The sequence below is a fragment of the Anticarsia gemmatalis genome, chromosome 6 (assembly GCF_050436995.1).
Source record: "Anticarsia gemmatalis isolate Benzon Research Colony breed Stoneville strain chromosome 6, ilAntGemm2 primary, whole genome shotgun sequence".
NCBI lineage: Eukaryota > Metazoa > Arthropoda > Insecta > Lepidoptera > Erebidae > Anticarsia > Anticarsia gemmatalis.
In genome coordinates this window covers 1,057,413-1,077,845 of record NC_134750.1, presented here as the reverse complement: position 1 = coordinate 1,077,845, position 20,433 = coordinate 1,057,413, and the positions used below count along the sequence as shown (strand labels likewise).

The 20,433-nt window shown below is 33.8% G+C and overlaps 2 protein-coding genes across 4 annotated transcripts in view; one reads left to right on the top strand and one right to left on the bottom strand.

The window, feature by feature from the left end:
• Positions 1-113: 113 nt before the first annotated feature.
• On the bottom strand, positions 114-20,395 carry LOC142973443 (palmitoyltransferase ZDHHC6-like). 2 transcript variants are annotated; one of them, XM_076115125.1, is made up of 8 exons: positions 20,112-20,395; positions 8,082-8,263; positions 7,557-7,641; positions 6,927-7,054; positions 6,192-6,362; positions 5,352-5,558; positions 4,253-4,440; positions 114-3,840 (listed from the first exon to the last, which is right to left on the bottom strand). In XM_076115125.1, exons 2-8 carry the CDS (start codon positions 8,235-8,237, stop codon positions 3,699-3,701), a joined length of 1,077 nt encoding a protein of 358 aa, XP_075971240.1. In that variant the 5' UTR covers positions 8,238-8,263; positions 20,112-20,395; the 3' UTR covers positions 114-3,698. The 2 variants fall into 2 exon arrangements, with proteins under 2 accessions (XP_075971240.1, XP_075971239.1); XM_076115124.1 differs by lacking the exon at positions 20,112-20,395 and adding an exon at positions 9,350-9,559.
• Moe (moesin) overlaps positions 10,235-20,433 on the top strand; it is a 47,317-nt gene continuing 37,118 nt past the window's right edge. The window contains exons 1-3 of one of the 2 annotated variants that reach the window (XM_076115118.1): positions 10,238-10,360; positions 10,692-10,725; positions 12,996-13,049. In XM_076115118.1, the coding sequence (XP_075971233.1) occupies positions 10,714-10,725; positions 12,996-13,049 (66 nt within the window). In that variant the 5' untranslated portion in view covers positions 10,238-10,360; positions 10,692-10,713. Of the gene's footprint in view, positions 10,361-10,691; positions 10,726-12,995; positions 13,050-20,433 lie in introns of both variants that reach the window. The other variant, XM_076115120.1, reaches the window with a different exon arrangement.

Genomic DNA, 20,433 nt, shown 5'->3' with positions numbered 1-20,433 from the left:
CAAATTCATGCTATTCTATACTTTGTCACCTTTTTCAGATTCATTGAATACACCATTTAGTTGTTCAATATACTTTTAGGAGAAATATCCGTGGTTTAATAAAAATCCTTCAGTAAATACAATAATTTTATTCATATAAAACAGATTTAACTTACAGTCACAACTATAAATGGCTCAAAACAACCAACAACCATAGACCTTAACACTTAACTTCATATTTACTCTATGACTGTTATAAATTCATATAAAACCGTTTCAACTATGTATTCCAAGATTTTCTACCAAATGTAATAAGATAAATTTAACCCATTACTGGGCAAGTGTCACCTTCAATAATGAGGGAGGAGTAAGGCCTTGATTTAAAAAAAAAAGTACCTAAGCTTATTTTTTTTCATTCTTCACCATAAATTATTCCTTAGTCGTAGCCAATTTAACTAATAACTGAATAAAACAAAGCATCCAGAAACGATACCATCGTTTCTAAAGTTCACAAAAACTCACAACTTATAGTCCAACAACTTAATATAGAGCCCTGTATACAAAGTTTGCGACTAGAGAAGGTACACATGCGCATGTCAAAGCTCTTCACTGAGTTGTAGGACTATAATTTTAAACTTCATAGCCCGACTGAGAGCAGTTTAGTAATTTTTAGCGTTTGGACTGTCTCATAAAATATTATATAACCATAGACTAGGCGATGTTTTAAACTAATTTATTAGATCAACACACTGACAAACATTAGCATCCATATGTCTATACATACATAATAATAATATCCCGCTTGTTATACCCGAAGATATAGGTGTATGATATAAATTGTTGAAAAAATCTCAGAATACATTTCACTAATTTGCGTAAAGGCCTTAAGGCTGATATTGTTATACTGTATTTAATACTATTAGTATCAATACGATAAACATATTGTGTTATCTAACAATATTTCATATAAAAGGTACAAGCGTTTGTGGCGCCACCTAACGGCAGTACATCGTAACTTCGTGACCATATTCTATAAAAAAGAAAACCAGTATTTCGACGACAAACAACTTCACAAAGACATGTTGAGTCGTTAAAATATTGTTTCTTAAATATTTACATAAATACTTTTTACATAAATACACAATAATAATTTTTGTATACATTTAAAAGTAAACAATAAAGAAAATAAATTCAACTCTTGAGATCGTTGTTGGAAATAAAATTCGATTTTAGAGGAAAAGTAAAACAGCTAATTTTTAACCCATATTTAAATTAAAATACATAAATATTATGACTACATTTATACCATATTCTTCTTAGTCTCTGTAGGGCAGTTGACTACCAGTTAAATAAACTACTCTTTATGAAATGCCAAAAACACGATGAACAAATGAGTGCCTTTAACAATAGTTCAGCCTATAAAAAATTTAACTTCAACATTATTAACAAAAAAAAAATACAAACAGAAAGAATTTTGGATGAACCTTTTCGAGTTTAATAATTTTCTGTTGACCCAGTCAACTACCCTATTCGTATTTTTAAAGGCATAAATATTCCAAATTTTAACTTCTCTCTTAGGACAAATCACTACTCAGAAAATTTCCCGCATGTTATTAAATTCCTTTCTAATATCTTGTCTTTTGCTATGCATAGTAAAGTGGAATATTTATAGTAATGTATAATAATAATAGAATACTTCTAAATACATATTACGGTCTAACAACTTCGTAGAAAGCCTAGAATGCAAGGTTCGCGACTCGTGGAGATATACGAAATTCAGAATCTTCAGTGACCCGCAGGCATATAGAATTAACGGTGGCCTGTTTTATACAGCTATACATATATTAGTAAAACTCAGTTTTTTCTTCATCCCATTACTGTCCAACTGCTGGTGAAGTGTCTCCAAAACGAGAGAGGGGTTAAACCTTGGGGGTCCACCACACAGGCCAGTGCAGGTTGACTCTGCATGCCCTCAATAAATGTGTTAAATAAATTTTGAAAATTTTAAATTATAATCAGCATGCCAAGGCTTTCTACTACGTTGTAGCATTATAGCAATAAATATTTTTCACTACATAATTATTATATTTGTATAACTATGTAAAATCTATATGGCAGTGCTTTTTTCGAAGGTAATTTTTTATAGATTATTCATTATATTACAAAATTAAGTGCACAAGCTTCCTAAAATAATTAAACTCTGTATACAAAAATAAAGAAAAAGTAGTAAAAATAAATTAAATATTAAGCAACAAAAGTTATCTTACTTCGTTCCTGTAAGGTGTATTCTACATAAGTTTTTATAATGCATAAGAAATAAATATTGGAAAAAAATAATATTTCATAAAAAAGCTTGCTTTGCAAGTAATGCCACCTAGTGGACACTATGCTGAATAGACTAACGCGACTTAACACAAAAAAAATATAGAAATAATTTAAAGAGCCAAATATTAATTCAATATACAATTACCAAAAGGACACAAATCTGTAAGTCAGTAACATGACTACTAAATAAATGTCCGATAACCTATAAATGTACATAAAACTCTTCAGTTACTGAGTGACTGACTGACGGACAAAGCACAACCGAAATTACCGAGCGTTGAAACTTGAAATTTGGTATAAAGATTCCTTGGGGAACTAGATTTGTGTCTCTGTCCACCCGGGGTGGACAAGCAGGGGGTGGACACCGGGAATATACCCTTAGAGAGGATACCCCTTAATTAAAAAATCCTGAAAACAGCAAAATTTAAAAATCTGTTAACTTTCTAGCTAACCAATACTTATTTAAAAGTGGTAAATATGTCTTTTGTTGTGACATGTGCCCTCTTGGGTATTACATTTTTGAATATAAATTTAATTACATGCTTCTATTAGTTATTAACAATATATACAAAGTATTATGAAGAGATACACTTCATATAATCACAATACACTCACATATTAGACACCTTTAGACATTTATTACACAGTCATTAGTTGTCCTACGATGCGACGAATATCATCAAAACAAATCTTAATTTTTAGTATGTGGTATATAACTTTGTGTCTCGGAATATAGCAACAAGCTGCATCATAAGTAAGCAATAGTTGTAAAATGAGTGAACAATGAGTGCGGGTGGCGAAACGTCGCATCATCAATTATTGCATCAACCACATTGTAAAACTTTTGGCGATTGAAAAGAGTGGCCGTGAGTTTGTTGCTAGCTCTTCTCATTAGGCTCTACCCCCTTTCCGAGCTAGTGGTAGATTGAGTAATTGTAACGACTATCATACGTGTCAATATTTGACCTTAATGAATAAATGATTTGATTTTGTCACAACGTAGTGTCGGTGCCCATTTGTTCCGTCGTCCGAACTTTTTACCTTGTAACACACAATCGGGTTGACTCAAAACAATGGCTACAATATAGTTCGGCAACATTCTGTGTATGTTGATCTTGTCAGATATAGCCGATCAACGTAAGATGATATCTACCAAGCCGAGTGCCATTAATTTACACATTATTATGCTTCATGTTTCAGTAAGATAATATATGTAACTAGTTTCAAACGAGCTTTACATTATTCAGAGTCACAAAATTAAATGCCATGTACTATAAGATTACTAAGATTTTACACTTCACATTGTATCGCATTCATAGGACAGCGTGTTTGCCACAGTCCACATATATACACTACACAAGCAACACGCGGTAAGGTGCGTGGTACACTGTCAGCTAGTCACATTTGTTCGTGTCGTATACGTCGGGCATGTCGCCGGGCAGCATGTCCGATGGTGTCACTGCATCACGCGGGAACCAACCCCGTGGACCTCTGTGCGAACTGTCCATTAGGATTTTCTCGCCGAATAACCAGTGTCTGGAAATAATATTGTTTTGAAATTATTTATTTAATTCCAAGCAATAGACTTTCATTTTGCTGGCGGTAGAAGTCGCTGGCTGCCTTTAGTGTTTAAGATGACTACAATAGACGTATCATACGATCGTATCGTACCTACACAGAATAGGGAAATCATCACACTGTTGCTTAAAAGGAAAAATAGAGAGATAAATATAGAATATCGCGTATATTGTATATCTGTCTCTCGGAGCAGTTATGAATAACTTGTTACTGTAACCAACTTCAGTCATTTGAACAGTTGAAGCTGACAATTTTGATATGCCATTTTGTCGTGCTCCGTTTTGTTTATCAATTCATACAAGTTTAATTGTTTTCCTTAACCTTGGGAACTACCCTACTTTATAGTTACAAAAATAAGTAAATCTCGTACCGTCTCTGCCTAGTAGCTCGTATGACATCTCCGGCGCTGAGCGGCAGGCGCGGCTCGTCGGTGCAGGGCGCGGCGAGTGCAGCTCGGGGCCGGCTCAGCAGCGGCACCCAGCGACCTGAGTACGACGATACTGCCACGTACAGCCGAGACCGGACACGCTTGTCCTGCTTCTGGGCTTTCTGCTCTTTCTGCGAACGAATAATATAGTAGTGAGTATAGTTTCAAAGGAAAAGAAATATAAAGTGTGTTTTGTCAGGTCTTTTTCGATACAGGCTGCACCTAGTGGGGTTGTAAGTAATTTTTTTGTAATACGGAACTGGTAATCCTTTTATTTCAAAGGAGTTTATCTCTGGCATTTAAACGTGCACCGGCGTATACGTAATTTACTGGCATACATGAGCCAATAGATGCGTACTCATAGTATGTAAATGTATACTATTGGTCAATCGATATAATTAGTAATGATTTGAAAAAGTATGTAAAAATAAATCTATATTCGCAGTATTTTCGAAACACCATCGAAACTTCATAACTAACTAAGAAATAAGGAGACACTGAGTAACATTCTCATACTATTTTTATTTTAAGAGTTAATATACAGAGTTGGCGCTACTTCAGCTTTTAAAAAAACATTAATTGTATAAAAACAAGTAAAACATTAAATGCACAATTTATATAAAATACATTTTATTGATAACTTTACACAATGGCTGAATTATTGTAATTTAACTGATATTTTCATTTACACAATCTAATTTTTGCCTCTCGATCTGAAATATTTAAAAATATGACACAACAGAAGATCAGAATCTGCATATCCTAAGGCTATACAAAGCATTAAACGAAGCAAACTTGATATGAAAACCTTGGCTTCGACGCATAATTAATTCAATACGTTTGACGTTATATAATTAGATCGCTTTATTATTTTAAGCTTTAACATAACTGTTACTTCTCTACTGACTATTAATTTTCATCAAAAACCGTAACAAAATTCTTAATTCTGAAGCTTAACTTACGCCAAATCCAACTACGAACATTTCAGTTTGCCATATTTTACACTTTGTATTTACCCTAAAGCTATATACTTATGACTCACCGTTAGATCATACTCCCCACACCCGTCCCGGACAGGCCAGTGTATGCCATCGAACCTGCCTCCGAAGATCACCAGCTTGACATTCTGCTTCCAGCCCATGTTGTATGGGAACACGAAGGGAGGAAGACCTTGTTCTTCTCGACGTCCTACCGCTTTTTCTACTATCCAGTCTTCTATGGTTGTTTGGTTGCGGAGGATACCTCGAATCTGGAGAAAAATATGATTATAGTATGTTGTTAAAATAAAGGTTGGCTTTCTACTTGTAATACCAACTATGATTTACAACATTTAGGAACCCTGATCCCTAATTTGGTATAAATATTTTTTTTTAGTTACTAAAAACTGTCTGCTCTAGCCTCTCTTTCAACTACGTTGGAGTCGGCCCACAGTTTCACCGGATGCAACTGAATGATAACGACTGCCAAAGATCTTAGAAAATGACAGCCGGGAACCACAATTTAACGTGCCTTCCGAAACTCGGTATGTAGGATACTTAAAAATCCATCCGTGCGGCTGTTGTTCACTATGCCACGAGCTTCTCAAAGTAAATTAAAACCTTTAATACATACTAATATTATAGAGCTGTAGAGTTTGTTTGTTTATTTGTTTGAACGTGCTCAGGAACTACTGGTCCGATTTTTTAAAAAATCTTTCAGTGTTAGATAGCCCATGTATCGAGGAAGGCTATAAGCTATAATATATCATCACACTACGGCCAATAGGAGCAAAGTACCAGTAAAAAATGCTACTTAACGGGGTAAATTTTGACCCGTTCTCTCTTACAAGACGCAAATGAAGTTGCGCGAGTCAGCTAGTCTATTATATAAACCTCTAACTCACCTGTAAGTACAACAGCGCGCCAACAGCCAGCACGACGCCTACCGCCATGCCGATAGCGAGTAGCGTCATGAGCAGCGTGGTCAGCGTGAGGTAGATCATGGGCTCGCGGCCCGTGCCGTTGTGGATGTACCACACGCGGTTCAACGCGTGGTACATGCATATTGAGAGTGCCTGTGGAGGTATTAGTAGGTTTTAAGGTAAGTTTGTATGATATGCTGCCTCTGTGGTGCTGTGGTTAAGGTCGCTATGCAGCTACTATTGCATCGTGGGTTTGATTTCTACGCGGAATATTTATTTGTGTGATCCACAATTGGTTAGGGTCTGGTTTGTATGTTTGCAAAAGTCCCCACGGCACAAGAACAATTAATTCTTAGTGCGGGAGTTGTCTTTTCATAAGACGAAAATATGTAAGTACACTTCAGACGCTCTGTACAATGGCTATTACAAGCATACAATAAATATTTACAATTGCTGAGCACTAGGTCACCAGTTCGATACTCTCGTTTACGGCAGTGAAAGGGCAACATTAATAGTTTTGATTGAAATATTATAACTGCTAGCCTGGATATTAAGTGTTTGGGTGTGGATTTTAATTTATGAATTGAGTTACAATTTACTTTCTATTGCTAGAGGTTTTTCACAAGAAGTATTACCTATATGGGCATAGAGTGTCAAAGTGACACCTATTAGGCACTTTTAGTCGAAGTTTTAAACTGTTTCCAGTAGCATACATACCACAGCAGCCTGTGTGCATCCAAGCACGGCATTGATGAGGAACATGGTGAAGTACCCGTGGTTATTGTGACCCACGCAGCAGTTGATCCATGGACAGTGGTGGTCCATCTTCTTTATACAGTAACCACCTGCAATATGACCATATTCATTAAGTTGTTGACATTAATAAAATGAGAAATTTGTATTGAAGAACAGTTGCAGTCAAGTGGTATAATTTGCAAGGCTAGTCTTTGCATCGCAAGTCGTGCATGGGTTCAAACCCAAAGCAACACACCAATGTTTTTTCGAAATTCTGTATGTATGTATTAGAAATTATAAAGTACCTATTTGTGTATCAGTCAAATCATTTACATTTTATGGAATGTTAAAAAATATAATTTGTATTGAAATACTTGCTTATCATCTCAGTTAATTTTTTTGATTATATTTTTATCAATTAAGCATAACTATAAATAAATAATATAACATAACTTATGCACTCAAATTCTTTTAATAACCTAATCAAATATTCTGTTACTTGGCAACAGTTAAAGGTTAAGGAAATATCGTAAACACACATAAAAACTCATATAAGGGAAAAAAGCAAGTTGTTTGTTAATAAGCAGTTCTTATAATAAATGTAATAATTACATTTCCTGCAGTGGTGTGACCTTGGTGCTTTATAACCGTTACACACTGTACAAAACTGTAAGTGTTGTTTGTTTTCATCGTTTTCCTGAAACAAAAACCATATAATTATATAAAAATCTAATAAGTTTGTGTGAATAATCGAATACAGCAGCAAGTTATGCAACAATGGCTGGTAATAATAGCAAGAGATGTATGAGAGAAGTGCAGGTGAAAAAAAAATGACACTGTTGTTGTCAAGTCTCAATCAGATGTTTTTGACAATGTTTAAAGACACACATTATGATTATTATGAAGGTGGGTGGTAGTCATCACCAGCAGTCCTATATGACAAGATGTATGGATGAGAATAAAGCAAAGGAAGTTTGTAATTAGTTTCATTCTACAGTCTCTGCTTATGTATGCATTCAAAATGTTCTCAAAAGAAATTTTGGAAAACAAGAATTCCAAAGCAATGCATATATCCAATTTTAGGCTGTTAATAGATTCTTTATCCTATTTTTTTGAAATATATATAAAGAAACTCACCGGTTTCCATCCTAATGGCACAAACCCAGGTCCTTCAAGTAAAGACTGCAGGAAGTAATACAATGTAGATCCAGCAAAGAACAGGAACAGGCCTCCGTGTATCCCACCGCCTATTGATGCATGTGGAGGCCACCACATCCCCAGTAGGTGGACCATGGACCATGTTATCAGTTTTATTATAGCTGAAAAATATATGTCAATGAGTTACAGTATTTTAAAGCTTTTTAAAAAGACATGTTTCACTTTAGCTATAACTAGCTGACCTGCGCAACTTCCCTTACGTCACCTAAGAGAATGGGTCAAAATTTTCCCTGTTTTTGTAACGTTTTTCGTTGCAGCTCCGCTCCTAATGACCGTAGCGTGATGTTATATAGCCTATAGCCTTCCTCGATAAATGGGCTATCTAACACTGAAATAATTTTTCAAATCGGACCAGTAGCTCTTGAGATTAGCGCGTTCAAACAAACAAACAAACAAACTCTTCAGCTTTATAATATTAGTATAGATAATAAGCTTTAAACATAGCCATGTAAAGGATTTTCAGTCAGTTTCAATTGTTGCTATAGTAGGACAACTATAATTCATATATAATGAGAATATTTGTAACTGATGAATTCTCATAGCTACAACACAGAATTTAATTTTGTGAATTCTTAATATAGACGCACAATAAAAACTAATTTATGGCTGGTAATTACAATGACAAAAACATATTGCTGTAATTGAATATTTGCCAAGTCAGAGTTAGTTAGTTATAGTCTATTTGCAGATCTTACAGTATACTAGTGCTCTCTGTGACTTTACTTTCTTGGATGTCGAAAAATTAATAAATGCAATTATTTCCAAGCTTTCACCTATCTTGAAGTCAAATATCATCAAAATTGGTTCAGTGGTTTAGCAGTAAATATGGGACAAACGGCGTTCGCATTTTTTTGTAGTGGGATAGAAACATGGCTGTTGCTGTTAACATATTTTAAGATCTATAAGTATCTTCAGGTTAGGTTATAGAAGAAAGACAACAAGTACTTACTGATAGTTAGAACTGGGGATGTATTAGCGATAAATATTTATCTCGATAATTGAAACGAGTTAATTCAAACTTTACGACACGAATACTTCGGCTATTTTTAACAAATAAAAATTGGGTGTAACCGGTATAATTAGGACTAATTTATAAGTGATGATGACTTTGAAATAACAGTAACTAGGCAGCGATCATTTGAAAATAACAAACATACTCATTGTTTATAAAAATAGTGAATACGTACCCAAAACAGATATCGGCCCCCAATGAAGCAATCTACGAAAGGGCGTTGAAGCCATTTTTTAAAGGATTATCAAATATTAATCTATTGGAATAATTATCCAACTATCGCTTGAATCATTTGGTAAAGACCGGCATTCTGTTTTTACTGTAATTCAAGTGTATTATTGAATTATTTACGTTAATCGATGTATCAAAATTGCGCTTTGTTAACGTTTTTTGACAGTTAGCATTAATTATTTCGTTCTTAAGCAACAAAGTCACCTGTTTCTAAACAATAATTTGTCATCCTAATATAAAAGTGGGATAAGGCTAAGACAAATAAAAATGAAGGAAATTATGATTATGAAGTACCAGTCATATATATCAGAATATATTGTCATAAACCAATAGATCATAAAATACAAAACACAATAATTTTAGGAAATCTCTGTAGGTAATCTAGATTTGTTTCTGAACGCGAAAATCACGTTCCGGTTTGATTCTTTTCTATTGAAAAAGTGATCAATCTTATGATGTGAGTTAATAACGTTAGAATTTTAGAACTTATAGTTACGATTCCGAGTTATGTGTTGATTAAAACATCCTGTTTTTGTCCGAAGGGAGGCAATCAAAACTATTTTAGATTGTTTTTTTTACAACAACTGCGTGAACTGGAGCACGGAATTATCATAATGTTGCAATTATCAGAAAAAATACTTTTTATGGTAGAATTCCAGGTCCACAGTCCACATGAAAAAATCTAGGTTTCAGGTTAAAACTTATTAAACAAATTAGGTATATTAACGAGAAAGTAAAGTATAATCGCTGATTTACAAATGCGGCAGTTAGTAAAAAAATATTTCAATTAAATTTTATCCGAAGAAAGTAGGAACTTGAAGGTAACAACACCGGCTACCACGTCACGCAGGCAGTTGTCACATCGCGATATTTTTGTGACTCAAGGGTGTGTGCATTCTTTATGTGTGTTGTTCTACTTATGTGGATTATTAGGTGATATTCTTCTTTTTACCGGGTAAGTTATCGCCAAAACACAGCATTAATAATAGGGCTAAAACTTCACTTTCAAATGCAAGCGTATCTTTCGGAATTTTTATCTAACGTTTTTCTTCATTCAGCCGACTGCCCGGTGACTACGATTTTATTGTCATCGTTCGAATGCGATTATTTTGTGAGAAAATGTATAGAACGATACGGTATAGAGTGATTAACGTACGATATGCGTGCATACAAGTAGTCGTTCAGTCACAATTTCATATGTAATGTCACGCGGCATAGGACCCGTCAGCCGCGGTGGAAATTTACGTGAACAAAATTATCTTTACATGAATTCTGTCTGGTTGCAGATTGTCATCCTAAACCACCAAAATGCCGAAATCGGTGAGTACTAATGTTTACGTTTATTTGTTTATTACAAACCCATCTAACAGTGGTTAAACCTGACACTTGGTCTATCTGTCGTGTACAAGTGATTTTTACTGATTTCACCATCGCAATGTGATCAAACGACACATGTTACACGTAACGACGCTATATACCAACTTTGTAGAGTTATTTTTCATACAAAATAACTTTCTATGTCTGATAATAGCATGGAAGTGTTAAATAAAAAGTTTCATTAGCTGTTGCTTAGTGTTATATTGAATTGGTATTTATCTTGACTGTATTGAGGTGACAGTATAAATATTTATGACATATCTGTATAAGAAAGTAAAAGTACCTGTCTAGAGTAAAAGATAAGAAATATTTTGTAACATGGAGGACTTGCACTGTGGGTTATCTTGTTTTAAAATGTAAATGATAAGAGGTGTTGGAACCTAAATTTCGTCCAATAAGAAACCTGAGTAGATAATATTGACATACATATTTAAATTATATGCATATTGCATAATAGCCAAGTTTTCATTTCATATTTTAGGCAGTGGTATATGAAAAAGTTTCTATTTATATTTGCATAATGTTTATTCAATACTTCATTGAGATATATTGAAGTTAGTAATGGTTATGTCATTGATTTGTCATGAGATGAATCATTGAAGTATCATCAATCTGCCTTGAACAGGTGGCAGACAGTAGCATTGATTTCAAATACTACAATAGGGATTGACAGACTACAATACACCCCTTTACTGTTATGGAATAATTATAATAAATTCGAATTTAGGTAAATACATTATAAGCCATTTGATGAAAAGTAATGTTACTTTTCCACCCCAATAACTATAAAATTAAGGGGAATTTATTGCCATAATAAAAATTAAAAGTAAAGGGGAACATTAAATCAATTATGTCTGGTTACTCAACTGTTTATGGTATAAAAAAGTAAAAATTCTACATTTAAAAATCAACTTCAATGTTAAAATGAACAAGTTTAAACCAATATAATTGGGTTTTGTGTAATCATATCATGATCCAATTAAGTCAAGGACTTTAGTAAATGCTATGAAATATAAATGTATATGGAAAATACACCTGTAATAATACATTTCAATTGATAAAGCTAACATTCAACAATTAAAAACTAATGAAATGACTCCATATTGGATTGCTTCATTCATTTTGAATTTGGAAATAGAGACAGTGAAAAAAGCCAATTAGTTTTTTTTTGGTAAATTATGTTTAATGGCATTTTTTTGAGTGTGAGATTGAGAATCTTTAGGTCCTGAGCAAGCATTATATGTGTCATATTAATACAGTTTATGTACATTTTACCTGTATCATGATTAATCATGGATGACATAGTTTTGAAAAAGGAGGCAAAAATGACATCACATATTTTTTTTTATAAATGTACTTGGATGACTATGTAACACCCATTCAGCCTAATTGAAAGAGTATGAGCATAATAATGAATCATTTATGACAATGTAGTGATTTCACTGTGACATTGAATGTTTGTTATCAACACATTGAACACATCCTGGTAGACTGTATAGTGATAAAATGGTTCCTTTGGATGCTTTTTTATAATAACACTCAATTTAGTAATATGCACCACTGCTGTTAAATATCGGAATTAAATATTTTTACTATGATTGCATAATCCAGATTCTCATAGTATATCATGATTAACTAAGTTATTAAGAAAATAGGTGCATAACTTAAAATCAATATTTACTTGATGATTTGACATTAATTTCTTTGTATTTAGTGCAATAGTAAAATTCATAGGAATAATAATTTACTTAATAAATATTTTTATTTCATTCATAGAAAGTTAGGACATTTGAAAGTTTAGTAACTTTTTTGTCAGCCCATATTTCATTAATAGGCTTGTTGACTTACTCAATATTTCTGAAAAGTGATTGCATGGTTTATATGTTGTGTCTTTTCTACCTAATATGTCTAACTTGAGTTAGAAAGTATCAGAAACCTTTATAGTAATAGTTTAAATATTATTAGTCAGCATGTCAAAGGAATGTCACTTTCAAAACATTTGCACACAGCATTAAAAAGGCTCATTTTAGTTAACATAATTTGGCACTTATGTCATTTTTGAATGGCACATGATGTGACAATTATTTTTTATAGGCTTCAAATACCTACTTATTTATATTTTATATATATATTTTTCTTTTATGAACTAACCCATTAATAAAGTATTAATTATATTATTATTAAACCTGTTTCTTTATATATTTATTTTACAGATACTCAGTTATATAAGCAACGCGCTCGATTTAGGCGCGAACGATAACGCATTGGTTAGTCAATTTGAGTGTTTGGTTTTCCCTCCATTTTGTTTTTTTTTTTTTAGTTTTTTTTTGTTCTTATGGCCAGTTAGCTATGGAGTTTGTACATTAATCCTGTGACTTCTTAGTTTTGTTTTTGTTGAATTTTATCGTAAATTAGCTTGAAATATACCTATAAATGATAAGTGGTGGACTTTATAATGTTGTATGCATTATTGGTGATATTTGTTTTTTACGGAGTGATAACTTGCATGAGATAATGACATTAAGATGAGTCTTTGCAGTTTATTATAATTGTAGTTGACTATTTTCTGTGTCCGATTCACTCTCATTGCTTTCATATAAGAAAAAAGCAAGACAAAACTAATTTTTGATCACTAAATTATGTGCTCAAACTAATTACTCTAATTATAAAGCGCAACCTTGTGATAATTTAGTTATTTTTAGTAAATTATTTTTCTATAATTAGCTAGTTTCCATAACAGTGACTTTCCAATTAGTGAATCAGCATTTAGCATTCCTACGTACATAGATATGTGTTTGTATTGACGATTGTCAGTAAATTTCAGTCCATAGAGTTGAATGTAGTTAATTGGGCTAATGTTGGCATGATTGTGATCAATTGTATCCTAAAGGGGTATTTTTATTGTGTGGCTCTGAAGGAAAATTAGCATGCTATTTGCTCGATTTGTGAGAAGGAATACTGGTACCTGCTCGATTGGTTACAAGGCCAAACATGATATAGAGGCAAAGCTTCCTTAGGGCTGGATAATTAGTCGACAAGTTAGTACGCCCACGCATAATGTGAACTATATTCGCAAGTTTGCAAATGTTTGGCATGTATATAGTCAAAGAGACATGAGATACTATGAAAAATGAGATTTTATAAAGATCGTTTATAATCGCCTCTTACTCATTGTCGGATACAAATGGAGGTATTTTCATTTAAATGAAGTTTTGCTTCTGTATCGCTAAAAAGCTCAAAAGTTTTCATCTAAAACGACTTTGTCGGAGTGGTATCATACGAGAATATGATGGATATCGTACTGCGCATGTTCGGAAGAGATTTTTATATAAAAAAGGACCTCCTGTGCGCAGTACAATATCCTTTCCGCTCCCGTGTGGTAGTCCCGACTAACACAATCAGTTTTACGCGATCGTTCCTTACCACGTGTTGCGGTGAGTTAAGCATGTTGCAACGTTTTTTGGGATTGGTTTGAGCAGAATTCAAGCTCTTGATTGTTTTTTTTTGTTAAAAAAAGCAGGTGTACGATTGTTTTAATTTATGTTTTGTGGGTTGAGGTGTAGAATGAGAATTAAATGTTTTTAAACTGATTACATTGACGATTAAATTGAGTAAACATGTTTACTCTAAGATGTAATTAAAAGTATAGTACGTACTTTTGATTGATTACTTTCCCGTTTTAAGTGAGACTAAAGGCTCCTACACACAGTGCCGGCGGCAGGGCCGCCGGGGAAGCCGCCGGCCAAGCCGCCGTGCACCCGGCGGCATACAAAGCCGCCGGCTTTGCCGCACAAAGGAACCGCCGGCATGGCCGCCGGGGTGTGCCGGCGGGTTACGCGGCTCAGTTCGTCCCTGGCATTCGAGCGGCACGCATCATTCGGAATGATGCTTGACGGCTTTGTGCGGCTTGTGCCGGCGGCTCGTATTGCCGGCGGCATAGCCGCTCGGCATGAACCCGGCGGCATTGCCGCCGGCATGTGTGTAGTAGTCTTAAAACCGAAAGTTATTAACTTGTACTCTGTTCTCGATATTAACCGTATTAACCGTACTTAGTACCTTTTAGTATGTTGTTATTTTTCGAAATATCTTTAGCGTTTCTTTATACATTTGTTAGAAATTCAAAATAAGGCAAAGCAACGTAAAACAGTATCGTTGGTACAATAATCTCGATAATAGTATGAGACATTAATTATGTATGTCGCTCACAGTATGCGAGCTCTCAGCTCAGCAAGAGATTAGTTCAACATACTCGGTATAAAAACCATAGAAAACACTGCACAGTTGCACATTCAGACGTGTGTTAAACATGGAATAGACATTAGACAGCTATTAGATTTTTAATTAAATCTAGGCATACTCAGATTTGTGCATAGTAAGAAATATAATTTGAAAACACTTTCAGTTTTGGGTAGTATTGTATTTGTCTATACAACGACCTCTTAGACAGACTATAGTGTCCATAGTTCAATATAGGTTCTTGTGGGTTGTAATATATTCGTACTTCTAGCATTGACCCACCACTACAATTACATAAATATGTAATTTGAGGTATCATTTTCTATCTCAGACACAGTCTCTATAAGAATTTCCAATTTATAGAAATTAGTTTTATTATAATGCTAAAAGGTATCTAGCAATGAAAAATTGGATCCTAAATCGGAGTATAATGTCAAGATTTGTTTCAAAACAAACCCGAGCTTATAATTTAAAATTGAGTTTTTAAGACCTCGAAAATTATATCCCAAAAGCGAATTTTCATCAACGTATTTAGAAGTAATAAGTTAATAATATGTAGTCTTAGAGACAAGCTGTTGTACTTGTACATGTCAGTGAAGCCTATCGGAAGGAACTGGCGAACTAGGCCGCCCGTTATCGTGTTAGTGGACACTGCACTCGCGACACTCTCCAACTGCTATGTACCAATGTTATTTCATATACATATATTTGTGTTTTTACTAGATAATACTATATATACTAATACCCTCTTATACTTAAAAATATATGAAGTTATGAAAGGCTTATAAAGTGTTTAGTTTCTTTCACTTCTTAGCGAAATGAAAAAGTGAAAACATTTTATAGTAGCATTTTAACTTAAATAGGTTTATGGTGTGTTTATGAATAAAAGGGCTAGTGTTTGATTAAGAAATAAAAGATTATATTTTTTCGGGAAGGAAGAACACTACTGGCTAAATCCTAATAGGAGTTCTATTTTAAATCGATCGAGTTTGATTTGAACTAATGTCAGTTTTTGTAAATACTAAACTAGTGCAGAGTTCATAGAAGAAGATTAATTGAAAACCTAGTTAAATCTGAGTACCGTGAAAAAGTAATGCAAATAATGCTTCGGGGAGCACCCATTTCGAAGATAATTGTTAACCATGTCAAACTGATTAGATATCATGTTTTTTTTAAATCCATTACTGTCCCACTGCTGGATAAGGGTCTCCTCGCAAACGAAGGAGGGGTATATCATGGTTACTCCCGAAAATAAAATAATAACCGGAAGAATAAAATGATGCAGTAGATTTAATTCCCAGTATTCCCTTATAAGCATAACATATTTTGTAATTTTCGTAATAATTGCAGTAATAATACAATTTATAAAATTGCAAGTACAAGGGTAACATAATATTTTGATGTAGATAATTTGATTCGTCGTACGTTATCAAGCGCGGTTTATTTTTGTAATAGCCCATATCCGCGCGCCGTACTGTACACATGATTACCACAATCAAATAAATTGTGGCTTCGAACCTACATGCCTATATGGCAGTGGGTAACCTTCACTTTGGGTAGTGACCACGTTGGCTGAAATAGTAAAGTCGCAGGTTCGATTCTCAGGTTAGGAGATGATTGTAATTTAACGAAGTTTTTAGTGATCCTTAGTATGATAATTTGAATCGAATGTGGTAATAGACTCTTATGACATTTTCCGAGTATTATTATAGATTTTTATTAATTTGGAGATCACAACAGAATTGTGACTTTCCCGAAGGATAATTTATTGCCTGAAATGCTCCATAACAATCAGCCTATTATGAAATCAGGTATAACGTTTAGATGGACAGTTGATATAGCATTTATAATATTAAAATTATCTTTGTAGTAACAAAAGTTTACCTCTACAATAAAATTTTGATTAGCCATCATAAATTTATGAAGACAGCACCGAAATCGAAGATTGTGCATTAATTTTGTATGTTCTGCATGACTGGTATAAACAAAATCATTGGAGTAATTCAACAATTATTATTTATCAGTAAAAATTGACTCAGTCGTACGTAGTACATTAGACGACAAAGATTGGAACATGATGTCAGATTGACATTGTCACTACAAATTGCTGAAAAAGTCTAATTAACTTTCTATGAAAGATATTGCTGATCTTACTCAGTCTCTGATGTTTTAATGAGGCAAGAATCACTTACGATGAACATTTAATGACTTGAAAATTTTTGTTTGGTCATACCATTGGGACCTCCAAGATCAGATTAGATCCTATCATAATTTGTCATGATTTGGAAGTACAATAAAAAAATGCAAACTAAATACACGCAAGAAAATCATCGTAAATTGGACAATTATATTTTGGATTGGGAAAAAATCTTGTAATACTTATGAAGTGGGCATTCTAAATGACGTCATACATAAGATCTCATGGAAGTATCTGCATACGGACAAAGTAGTCATAAAAGAAAATTTCCTAACCACAAATGGAATAAAAAGTAACTAACGGATAGAAAACCTAGAAGGTTTATCCACCTCTATCGATTAGGAAAATGTCCTCGGTCCTGTTTCCCAGCTTAGTCACGTGTTGAGACTCGAGATGAGAAATATCGAGTCATCTGGGAACAGGGGTCGGAACATTTGCGGTTGTAGGTTTTTAGTCGAAAGATTTTAAACTGATTCCGTACAAAGCATTGTGTTTAAAAATTTCATTTTATGATTTGTATGAATTGTTCTCGAATAACTTAAGCACCTAACAAGCACATTTCTAATCAATTAAAATTAAATCATCAATGCCCGATTTCTGAGGTTCATTTAGCGGTGGCTTATCTATTCGAACTGTCATGTTTATACGAGCTTAACCGCTATTGAATAGATAAACTACCGCTTAATGGACCTCAGAAACCGGAGGGTTAATCATTTTCGTCAGACACTATGATTGTAAAAAATAATATTAATTCGCTCGAAATATTTTCTGGATACGAGATGTATGTGGCTTGCTAATTGTCTTTTTTAACCCAGTAAACTTTCAACTTTTGTACGTTTTGTTGTATACAGTCTGTTAAATGAACACAACTTATCAATAGTTGAATAAACTGTATATTATGACTTCCAGATAAGAGAGTAAAAGTGCCTATTATAAAAATAAATTATCACTAACAGCTAAACATAATGTTTTAATTAAAAACAAACGAACGCGGATAGAAAACCGTTGACATTTGAAATGTTCTCGTTGTTTGTCTTAAATACGTTGGTGTACTTTTAGTCCATTTATTTTTGTGCTTTAACCTTATGTTAAAACTACCCTATTGAATAAAAGTGACAGCATAGTATATGAAAGAGCTCGTAATAAGACTTTTGATATAACCGAAACTTTAAACGACATAACGAAAAGAACATACTGGTTTTTATAGACTTAAGGTTCATGTACCTATCATACTTATTAATAACTGTAAGACACAAGTTTTAAACTTTTAGGTATTTATTACCTAATATTATACGAAGATACGTAATTGTCTTTTTGCGGAGTCAGCAAGCGACCACGGCCTGTGTCACTTCTGTCGAAACGTCAGGCAAGAAAAAATAATATTTATGTTAATTCCGTGTATTCGATAAAACGAGTCTGTATGAATAACTTTTTCCAAGAAGAATCATCGTAATATATATTTTGTTCCCTACATCATAATAAATTAACTTGGCACAAAATTATCACAAACTCTACAATTAGTCAGCGTCTAACTTAGCGCTTGACTACCTACAGATACATATTTCCTGTAAAACTTTTGACGTAGGTTCTTATAAACAGAAATGAATTTATTTTCCGTTTAATAACACGTTTATTATAATCGATGTGGTAATATAATTACGGCGGTATTTCACAGAGAGTAGGCTGAGGATATTGGTTTTAGAGATTAGGCCTAATTAATGTATGGCTCTTTGTTTAGAAGTAAGTTTTGCTTTATTTTTCTTATTATATGGCCCAAATGTCGATGTTCAGAAAGGTGGTAGTAGTACCTATTTGTGTCAACAAATATTAAGGAGTCATTAAGTATAGTGGCAATAGTGGTTTTTGTGATAGTGCTTTTAATATAAGGGAAAATTTTGGATACAGATATTCTCAGTATTCTCATTATGATATGGGAGAGTTTGAGATTGCCCCACAAACGTTAAATTACGGCAGTGTTAATATTTCTAATGTCGATTAAGTTTCTTAGTGTTATTTCCATACAATAATATAGTAAGGGAATAATGATTTAGAGAGAAAACCACATAGCAACCAAATTACGTAGTAATACAAATTCAATTTAAAATTAGAAACGATAAAATGGTAATAAATTGGCATACCACGTGTGATTAAATCAGTCTCGTACAACTGAAAATATCGCACTTGTAAAAGGTAGAGAAATATATTGATTTTCAATGAATAAGTACCAATCTAATAGGATACTCCTTGGTAAAGTATAACCACTGTCAACGAAATTGCTTGATCAGGTGATCGTAACAAATTAACTTTTGCATGTGATCAGTACTATGGGCTACGTACTCTACGTAGGGCACGTTACTAGTCGGTCCCCGCAGGTTTTATTCTAGACGATCGCCACTAAGCCATGTCAAAGGCCTTCGACCGGCCTGCACAACTTTGACACTCAGTTGGCCACGAAAAGAATGAAAGTAATAATATCAGTGACTATCACTGCTAACACAACAAAACCGAGACAAAATATCAAAGTTGTATCCAATTATTGATTTGTGACCCATGTAGCTACTTATCGCGGGAAAGCTTTATTATCTCACTAATTACAAACAGTAACTGATGAACGTAACTGCCTCGGATTATGATAAAACCAAAAACCTTCCGGTATCGTATAAACAGACTTTTGAACTTTGCTCTCAAGAATTTTCAAGTATTCAATAAGGCTGCACTAAATTGCCCGAAAGCAAAAGAAAGCATCGTACCAGCCAATAGAAGCGTCACGCTCCGATAAATCAGCCAATTACATAACAATACGTACAAACACAGGTGTTTATAATTAGCAAGTCAAAGAGAACCACTATCGTGTGTACTATTTGCATACCTTATGAAAATCATATTAAGTACTTACTTATATGGTCTTCTGGAGACGTTGCACTGCACTCAGAAAGACTCACCTAATTGGTACGAGTAGCCGCGCTCGATGGTCAAAGGTAAAAGTGCAAGTTCGAAGTTTACCGCCAGATTTCAAATGTTGATGTATCAGAAAAAATAAGCACTTTGGTAGTTTGGATATGAAATTTGCTAATTACTTGGTAACAAATCCGAATCCGAATTTTGACTGGCAACAAACAAGTCAAGTCACAAGATACTACACAAGTATGTATTAAAATAATAATGTATGTTCGCACGTAATGAGCGAAGAGACGATTGGATCACTATTCGATTTAGAC